The sequence below is a fragment of the Condylura cristata genome, unplaced genomic scaffold, assembly GCF_000260355.1.
Source record: "Condylura cristata isolate star-nosed mole 26May11 unplaced genomic scaffold, ConCri1.0 scaffold00034, whole genome shotgun sequence".
In the NCBI taxonomy this organism is placed as follows: Eukaryota; Metazoa; Chordata; class Mammalia; order Eulipotyphla; family Talpidae; genus Condylura; species Condylura cristata.
Window position 1 is genome coordinate 536,455 of NW_004567135.1, and position 9,926 is coordinate 546,380.

General features: G+C 55.5%; 1 protein-coding gene across 5 annotated transcripts in view; it reads right to left on the minus strand.

Moving 5' to 3' along the window:
• Window positions 1–6: 6 nt before the first annotated feature.
• MON2 (MON2 homolog (S. cerevisiae)) overlaps window positions 7–9,926 on the minus strand; it is a 58,502-nt gene continuing 48,582 nt past the window's right edge. For 4 of the 5 annotated variants that reach the window (XM_012732431.1, XM_004692600.2, XM_012732429.1 and 1 more), the window contains 4 exons: window positions 9,484–9,607; window positions 6,329–6,536; window positions 4,301–4,383; window positions 7–1,735 (listed from right to left, as the gene is read on the minus strand). In XM_012732431.1, coding sequence (XP_012587885.1) covers window positions 1,572–1,735; window positions 4,301–4,383; window positions 6,329–6,536; window positions 9,484–9,607 — 579 coding nt within the window. In that variant the 3' untranslated portion in view covers window positions 7–1,571. Of the gene's footprint in view, window positions 1,736–4,300; window positions 4,384–6,328; window positions 6,537–9,483; window positions 9,608–9,926 lie in introns of those variants that run through there. The other variant, XM_012732430.1, reaches the window with a different exon arrangement.

The following is a 9,926-nucleotide window of genomic DNA, read 5'->3' on the forward strand; positions in this document are numbered from 1 at the left end:
CGCCCGGGGCCGCCCCACGCCCGCCCAGCACAGCCCTTTCCCGACGCCCACAACATCCCAACAGGATGAACTTGGGTGCGCAGCTCGATCCCGGTATTCCGGTAAAGAAAACGCCGCAGACAGACTGGGTGGTGTGCTGTTTTACCGCAGCCTTCAGTGAGTTATAAAATAGAAATTCATTATCTGTATAAACAACGTCTCCTCAAAAAAGGCCTCCCGAGTTTACAAATGACAGGCAGACAAAGCGCGCACAGCGACGCGGCTCCACACGGCGCCTGGCTCAGGACGGGGTTCTGCCTTTGTCCGTCACGAGCATCGTCCTGGAGACTGGATTCAGGGCCCGATGAAAGCCAAAGGCCTAGCGCACTCTAAGACAACACTGGCACCCCTGGCATTCCTGGGACAGTCATCGTGTCAGGCGTCTCCACACAACTGAGAAACGCGAGTCAGAACGAGGTGATCCCGGCGTCCCTCAGCAAGAGCCAGGGCTGGCCAGTCGCTGTGCTGGCGCTCCTTGTCCACGGAGCGTGGGCCGCGACCGCGGGGCGTCCTCTCCGCCACGGTTACTGGCCCCGGGTGTCTCCCCGGCTCCGAAAATGCACGTTTCCTTGTCTTGGGGCACACGCACGCTTTATATTCGCGGCCAGCAAAGTTCCTTTTCTTCTTCAGAAAACATGACAAAGTGAAGCACTGAAATGAATAAATCCTCACGGGCAAAACTCTAGGAAATCCAGAACCATCTTGCCTCGGTCATCATTCAGACACACTGGTAACTATGGTTCGTCAGTGGAGGGAAAAAACAGTAGAAATATAAAATATGTGAAGTCTTTAAAATCCAGACAGCAAATATAAAAACAGAGGCGTGTGGAAGTCGGGCAGACACCGAAAGAAACGAGGTACGACGGAGGCGCAGAGCTGCGCGGCCGCCGCCGGGCGCTGGCGGGAGGCGAGCGTGCAGCCCCGCCGGCCCGGGGCCGGTGCGCCTCGCAGTCAAATCACAAGTAGAAACGTAAGCGAGTTTGTGGTGGTAATAAATACAGCTTCAAGCACTGCACAGCATCGGTGTTCTACAACGTAAATAACAAATGCGACTAATTTATACAGAACTGTACCATTTATTATGCGGGCGCGTAGACCGGTTCCCCCAGTTTACAAAGGCTGGTTATGATCACTGGAATGTTACAGTACCATCTTGCATAAAAGTTATGACAGTTTTGAACTTGAAAAAGGGTGCAAAAACACCAGCCCAATAAACCTTACTCAGCGAAATTTCTTTGTGAGAAGTCCATCATGAGCACATCCCACCGCACCGGTACACAGCTCACTTTTAAATCACCGACCGCAGACAGGGAGCAGGTGTGTTGCAGAATGGATTCTCTCTGCCGGCACGTTTGCTCAGGAGCGGCTTACCTGCTGCTCTCTCCGGAGGCTTGTGGACACGTAAGCCTGTAACAGGAGTTACTGAACTCGGGAAATATAAGTTAAAGGAGCCGACAACAGCTGCCAAACACTATTTGCAGGAGGCGCTGTCCTTCTCCCACGAGACCACGGAGGAGCGCTCCAGGCGCCGGTCACGACTCTCCATTCTGGACTTTGGGTGCCGGCGGCTGCATGAAGTCCTTAAAGGGAAGCAGCGCCTCTCTGAGCGCAGAGCAGACCTCCGAGGACGCGCAGGTGACACACTCTACCAAGGTGGGGTACAAGGCGATCACTTGGGCCCAGGTGTTTCCATCCACTGCAACGCAAAACGCACATTTATAAGCCAACAGGGCGGGTGAAGGCCGAGCGCAGCCACCCGCGTAACCTGCACCGGGACTGGAGCAAACCCCCGCGGCTGCAGATTCTGGACGCTACAGGCGCCCTCTGGCCGCCTTCACCTGTACCGTCTGGGGACCAGGGGATCCCGTGGGCGCGCGCCCAGGCCAGGGAGGCGGCGCCGCTGAGCCAAGGAGCTCTTGGGAAGGTTCGGACCTTCATTTTCAGAATGACCGCTGGGGCCTGCGGCGCACATTTCAACAACAATCAGAGAAAACCCGATTCTTTACGGGACTACGAGTATCCAAAAGGTTCCCCTGCGACGGCCTCGGACTCATTCTCACTGCAAATGAACTCCCAGACCCAGTCTCGCTCCCTCTCAACTTCTGAAATTCTCAAGCCAGTAGGACTTACGTAGCTTCTCAGAAAACCCGAGTCAAGTAAGACTGGCAATCTCTTCTCTTCCAGGGGCTCACTGACAATCACACACATTTATTAAAGGCTTCCAGGCAAAGAACAGGTTTAGCTTGATCTGATTCACTGCTTCTGAAACGGATCCGGCCACGGGAATTCTGCACTCAGTACCCACTGTCACCGGTCACCATTACTCATACTCGCTCCAGGGCTGTGTCGGGGTGCCGAGCTGGAGCCTGCCCCCGTCTCCCCTGAAGCCGCCCAAGACGGGGAAGGGGGAGGCCGAGGCTGGTGGGTGCAGCGGGAGGGAGGGTCAGGCGAGCTGCCTGCTCTCATCGGTTCTGTGCGCTGGGCTTATAGAACTAATTTCCGGTGACACCTCTCAGCAGTGACGGGTCTGCTCCAGCTGCTCTGCGACACTTTCCCAGTCTCTCAGCAAAGAGGGGGTGGGGGGTGGAGAGTGGACGGGCTCGCGGGGCGGGGCTCCCCGCTGCCGCCCCGCCTGGCGCCTGTGGAGGCGCCTGTGAGGCCGAGAGCTGGGGGAGCCGGGGCCGGCCCCGCCTCGGCTGGCGCAGCAGCGCCTCTCCCTGCCAGGCCGCTGGCGGGCCACGTGCGCACCCCTGCGGCAGGCCGACTGTGCGCGGGCGGCCAGCGCGGCAGAGCGGACCGTGTCCTCCACTACCGGGCACCTGCGCGCCGAGGCTGGCTCCGATTACGGGGAGGAAGCGCCACCTCGGCGGCGCAGGCGCACGGCGCAGGCCTGACAGCCCGAGAGCAGACGGCCGGCGAGCGCGGCTCCTCGCGCCGCAAGGCCGCTAGCAGCGAGCAAGCTGCTGCCGCGGGGGCGGCTGGCCGCGCACCCCTGGACGCGGGACAGAGCCGAGGCAGCCGCTGCGAGAGGCAGAGTGGCGCCTGGCGAAGCTCAACGACGGCAATCTCCACACGCTCGAGCCACTCCCCAAAGTGAAGTGTGGACGGGGATGCGGCCTCTCACTCCCGCGGCGCCGCCAGCCAGGAAGGCGCTCCCGGGCGGGCAGCGGACGGCGGTGACCCGAGGGCCCAGAGAGACGTCAGGCTCTGGCAGAATCAGCCCACGCGGCTCCTGTGCCGCCTGAGAGCCAGCCACAGGGCAGAGAGCGAGCTGCCGGCTTCCGGGGGCCGGGCAGCCGCCGCCGCCAGAGGGATGCAGCCAAGGGTGGGCACGAGGCCCGAGCACAGCGCTGTCCCCGCGCGGTGTCTCACATGCGCGTTTTCTGTCACAATGAAACAATGGGCTAAGAAAGAGCGCACAGGTGGACACTTATCCAGATGCCCCTAAGGGGCAGTCAACTGAGCAGACCGGTTCTTGGTTAGTTGGAGGAAAATGCAGAAACACACTGATGCCAATATCAAAGTCTGGGAAAACACTCAAATTCCTTAAAGTCTTTTTAAAAACCCTCTGCAGATCTTGGCTGCACTGAACTCAGAGAAGAAGGCAAAGCAGACTCCTGAGGGCTCAGGGAGGCGAGTCTCAGCTCCGAAAGCTGCCCGCAGCCGCTCCAGCACCAGTGGGTCCCCGGCCGGGGGGCCTCAGCAGTGGGCTTCAGAGGATCCGCCTGTTCTGCTTCTCACTGTCTCTGGGGAGCCCTCACCCCTGCACCCCAGCTCTTGTATGCATAAATGAATCTTTTTTAAAAAAGATTTTAAAGCCAGCTAAACTATTCTTTAACATGAAGATAAAACATACATGTAAATTTTACTCAAGTAACATCTTAAAAAAAAAGATTTTATTTATTTATGCATATAAGGCCAGGGTGCAGACCAGAGGCGATGTGGTGGTGGGGTGTGTGTGTGAGGATCCAGCAGACACAGCGGGGAGCAGCCAGGAGACAGGAGGGGTCAGCTGCGCCCTGGGGTCCCTCCCTGGCCGGATCAGCATCTCCCCGGTGCTGTGCTTAAACCCGCTGCTCCACCAGGGAGGGCCCTTAATTCACATCTTAAGGAATTTAATGCTTTGCCGTGATAAAGGCTGAAGAAAAGAAAGTCTAATAGCTGTTATGTTCTTAAAACGCAGTTAACTTAGTAATACGTAAAAAGTACATCACAAATAGTACATAAATGCTGAGTTTAGAATAAGCTGCGAAGCACTTACCATTTTCAGGCTGAGTTTTCTTAAGTGAATCAATGAGAGTACTGACCGCTTTTAAAACAAATATTATTTCTGTTACTTGTTGCCTAGAAAGGAAATGGGAAAGTATTTCCATTATTTATGATGTAACACACGTGTCTGCATTAGGTTTATATGAACAGGTGTCCTCTGGGAAACTACTGAATACGATACAATGCAATGGTGAGTGTTAGTTTTCGAATCTTGTAAAAGAGAAATCATTTTACAAACTTCGGTGTGAAATAAGATCTATAATTATTCTTACCATAAACAATCACTTAAAAACGGAGGGGGCAATCTATTTATGCAAGTCTAAGGTTATTTTTAAGATTACATAGAGCCACATACAATGAAAATCTTTCATAAATGTGCTTTCAAGCTTCTTTGCGATCTTTTTTCCTTTTCAATTAATACCGAAAGGGGAAGCTAACATGGAAATAAAGATGACCAGTGCTTCTTAGCACCTATTTTATCTAGAAGTATATTTAAAACTGCAACGTCGCTCATACAGCTCTGTAACGCATCAAGTAAGAAACACGCTCAGAAACGTGGCGCCACGCGGAAACATGGCAGAGTGAACTCGGCGTGAGGGGTCCGTCAAAGAGGCCTGACTTCTTCCTCCCCACAGCAATAAAGCGGCTTGGCCTCCCTGGGGGTGCCAAGGGCCACGTCTCTGCACCACGACTCTTCGGGCAGCTGCTGCAGCCGGGTGTGACGGGGCCCAGGGAGCGGCAGCCCCGCCCTGCTGCTGGCTCTGCCGCCGGCCAGCCCAGCTCCTGTGCGCACAACCAGAACCAGCCCCGAAGGAGCCGAGCAAGCTGCCCTGCGGCTCGGCCGCCGGCCGGCCCCACGTCCCAGGAACCGGCGCGCCAGGCGCCCGCTCCAGGCGGGGTGCGAGGGTGACCCTGCCCCCAGTAAGGCAAAGCCACGGCCGCGGCACTTGCCGGGAGGCTCTGAGATCAAGGTAGCGCGGTCAAGACTTCAGCCGTGAGGACGTGCGCGGGCTTGCTTCTGCGGGCAGAGAACGTGCTGCCGCCTCACACAAAACACTCTAGGCGGAGCAAGTCTGTCAGTAATTCTCCAAATATATGCTGGAGATGAATTCTGATGAGCCAATTTTCAATCGCATTAAGGGACTAACACTCGTCTGTGGAAATGTTCCGGTACGTAGACTTGAATATGGGAAAGTAAAATTCTTGCTCTAGAAATTCAAAATGCAGTGGGAGCCCAAGACGGAAACACCAATGGCTAATGTGCACTGATAATCAAGACGAAAAGAAACGAAGGGGATTCTACTTTCCATTCATCGAGTCTAAAACAGATGTGCGCCAGTCAAGTAAGTTCCAATGCTACAAACTGAGGAAACTTGCTACGCTCCTGAGACATCAGTGAACACAAGTCTCTGGGAGGCACTTAGTTGCCCTGCCAGCAGCCGGCCAGTCCGCCCACAGAGCTTCATCACAGTGGACGCGCGAACGGCGGGGACGCCCGCCCGACGCGGGGGCAGAGGCCCGGGGCTTTCCTCCCTCCTGATTTCGGGACTGGGCAGTGCACGCCAGCGTCCGTGTCCGTCAGGCTTCCCTGGGACTCTCCTCCCCAGGCAGCACCGAGGGCCGCCTCCGCTGCCGGGCTCGGGCCTCGGGGAGACGCGCACGGGCCAGGCAAGGGAGGGAAACGCCCGCGGAGCGGAAACCCTGGGGAGACTGCTGGACAACTGGGGGCTCGCAGCGAATGAGCTCCCTGCGACTTTCTCTGGCGACAGCCCCAGGGAAGACCCCGGAGGCCCACGGCACTGACCTAGAGACCCTCGGGGGAGGTGAGTTTTAGGTCCGATTCAGGGAGGCCATCTGATGCACACCTGTGTGTCGCCCCACTTCTGTGAGGCGCGCGAAGAGCGCCGACAGTGGCACACGCACCGCTCCGCGGCCGGCGACGCCGGCAGTGTCTGCGGCTCAGCCCGCACCCGCGGCACTGGGCAGCCCTCGCGGCCGGCCCGTCGGCAGCGGCGCCTACCTGGGAAGCGGGCATTTGCCGCTCAGCCGCTCGTCCTCCATGTAGCGACGCAGCACATCCTGAGACCGCTTGAGAAGCACGGAGAGCGCCATTCGGGAGATGTAGCCCTCCTGGGGCGTCGTGACTTTATTACTGAAGGAGAACTGGAGCAATGTTTCAAAACACATTTTAGAAAATTCCTCTCGCAAACGAATATCAATCTCTGCTTCTGCAAAATTAACAACGTCGGATGATCAATACGAGGTTAGGTGAACAGCCTCGCCATAACTGCTCTTCACAGCCAAAACCGCACTTGCTGAGGCCGCCTCGACCCCCGCAGCCCAGCTTGCGGCGTCTGTGCAGCAGTGACGAGGACACGCCTCCCCGCGCCAGCCGCTCGCGGCCACGTCCTTGCCGTGGCCTCCTGCCCCTCGGCGCGAGGCCGCGCCCCGGGGCCGCCACGCGGTCAAGCCCGTGGCAACGGCTTCTTGCTTCTCTCCGCAGCACCCCGCCTGAGCCCGGCCTCGCCCGGCCGCCCAGCGGCCTCCAGCCGGGCTGCAGTGGAGCCTGGAGTCGTTCCGCCATCACCCGGAACGAGTCTGAGTCTCCGACTCTGCCCCACCTCCCAGACCTCCCCGCTTCCCTTTTCTTGCTTTGCTCCTTTGTTTGCATGCAGCGTGGTCCAGGGTAGCTAAGAACATTGTTTCTACAGTGCTCAGAGGCGGGTTCCAGCAGAGGCGCCACCCCGAGTGGTCTGCTCACGAAGAACCCTCACGTGACCCCCAGGCCCCGAGTCGAAGCTCCAGCTGCGCCTTGCGCCAGGCGGGCATCGCCGTTTCCACCCACACCTGGCCAGTCATGTCCACAGGTAAGGACGGCCGGGTGAAGACCCTCTCCATTTGTAATTCTGAAACCAGCATTTAAGTAACTTCATTTGACACGACATTTTTTGTGTTGAATTCTTTTCTTTTTTAAATCTTTTAGTATCTTCTCTTTATTGCACATTTTTTTTTTTTTTTTACTGCTTTGGGCTGAATAACCTTTTTTTTAAGATTTATTTTTATTCATGCATACAAGAAGTGGGGTGTAGGCCAAGAGGCGGGAGGGGAGAGGGCTAACAGGCTTCACCGGAGACAGAGCGGGGAGCAGAACAGGCGGATCCACTGACACACACGGCTGAGGGGAGCAGCGGGGAGACAGGAGGGGGCGGCTGTGTTTTGTGGGTCACTCCTGGCCGGGGGATCGAACTTGTGATAGCTTGACAGTCTGAGACTTAACCCCTACGTGACCCATTTTTTATCTGGAGATTTACTTATTCTGTTTGTTTCCTCAATAATTTCCTTTGGCTTTATTCTATTCTTTCTTTCCAGAGTAGCTATTGTTATCACGTGTTAGCCCTCTTGGCGTCATTTTATTTCTTCTCAGATTGCCCACTTTTTTGTCTTTACTTGTGGGCTCACTTTCTTAATGTTTATCTTCCCCCTTCATCACATTTATTTCAGCTGTCACAGTTTTCGTTTTAGTGAGCTTTTCCTTGTTCTCCTTTTTAATGGCATCTTTTCTCGCTTCATGGACACAACATCTCTTACCTTCTGGCACCCTAGCTAGTGTTTCAGAAGTCTCCTCATACGACACTGATCCTACTTTCCCCTCGTCATCCGCCCTGGTCTTCTCCCTCGTGTTCGTGGAATCCTCAAATGTTGCTGAGCTTCGGTTGCCGGGTCAAGCTTGGGTGTAGGGACCAAGTGACCGCTGGAGCCTCTGTGTCCAGAGGCTGCCTTGTGCAGCAGGGGAAGTCTGGTTAAGGAAAACTCTGACTAAAGCTGAGAAGTTGTTGTGTCCTGCGACAGTCATTGGAAAAAATGACAAGGGGTGTCGTTAAATATCTTCTAGAGGCCTCCCTGGTGGCCCAGCACTGAGAAGCTGAAGCCACTTCAGTGAGTTCGATCCCCACCCCGGAGGTGACCCCAGGGCGCGGCAGACCTCTCCTGACCCAGCCTTTGCTCCCCTCAGCAGTGCACTTTGTCAGTCGACCTCTCCTGCTCCCCACTCTGTCTCTGGTGAAGCCTCTCACTGCCCCTGCACCTCTGGCCTGGACCCCAGTTCTCTATGCACAAATAAGTCTTTAAAAAAAAATCTTCTAGAAAAAGTATACAAGGTAATTCAGAAGTCTATTTAGCTCAGAATATTTACATCTAATTATCAAGTTTACCTAGAAAATTGTTACATACTCTCAATAATAAAAATTTGTCTACATTAAATGGATTTGAAAGTTTTGCTGTGAGATTTTCATGTTTGCTAAAAACTGCACTTAACCAGATCAGCATTAAAAACTGTCTGGAATAGGAAAAAAGCAGCTTGAGAAGTAAGCGGTGTGAGAGACACGGAGCGGCCGCGCGGCAGATAAACGCACAGCGTAGCAGCCAGTCGCGGCTCCGGCAAGTCTGCTGAGTGACGAAACACGGCCCAACGCTACAACTGTTCAGTCACTTAGGGAAAAGCCACACTAGCGCGCCAGTCACACTGGCCACCTGAGCACAGCCTGGAAGCAGGAGCAACCGGACGCGCCGCAGCATTTCTCCGCGAGGCGCGCACGCTGCAGAAGAGCAGCGAGAAGGCCCTGCAAGGACAAGCCCGGCCTCCAGAGCACGTCTGCTTCCCACCTCCTAAGTCCATTCCCGCTTCTGAGACACGAAGACTCTGTCCTCAGGAATAGGACACGTCAGAGAGCAGCTAGGGTAACGCCCTGCACGCACAGTGCACACGTTAGTGCCTTCAGCAGATGCTGCGCCATCGACCTCTGTGAGGGAGCTCTGAGTCCGTCAAGGCCCGGCACTTCCGTTCTCCACAAGACAAAGCGCGACTCAGACAACTGATCACTAAGCAGCACACTGGTGACGACCCAATAGCCCCGACTTGACAAGTGCGATCACTCGCGCCAGCTTGCAAGGCCTGACGTCAGCTCACATGCAGGATGTGCTCCACCCAGCACACTTGAGTCGCAGAGAACTGCCCACACTCCCCTTCATAGCGCTAAGGTGCCACGTCACTTCCGGAAAGTCCCTCAGACTCTCCACTTTGCATCTGCGATAATCACAGGCGCGAACCTTTCTATGCAGCTCCTTCCGAGCACGTCGACGCTTCTACCAACAGACAGAAATCACCGACGGACATACCTGTAAATGAAGAAGACTGAGAGTGTATTGAGCCCCTGTTGAGCATCGTCATCATCTGACCAACAAACTCCTTGGGAATAAAGTTGGCGTACGGCAGTATCTCCGTGCTGATGAGCTGAACTACCTGCAGCAAGGAGGCAAATTCAAATGCACTTACTATCTTCAAAGAAACTGACTCATAATAATTCTACAGTAAAATTTCAATTTTACTTTAAAAAAGAATCAGTTAAAGATCCTTCTGTAACAGAAGTATACACGGTGCGGCCCCCTGCAGCACACAGACTCCAGCACAGTCCCGTGAGGCTGGTGGCGGCTGCTTCGCCGCGGCCCGACCCCGGCCAGGGAGGGACCCCAGGGCGCAGCAGACCTCTCCTGTCCTGCCCGCTGCCCCCTCCGCAGTGGACTTCACTGATTAGCCTGCTCTGCTCCCCACTGTCCCTGGG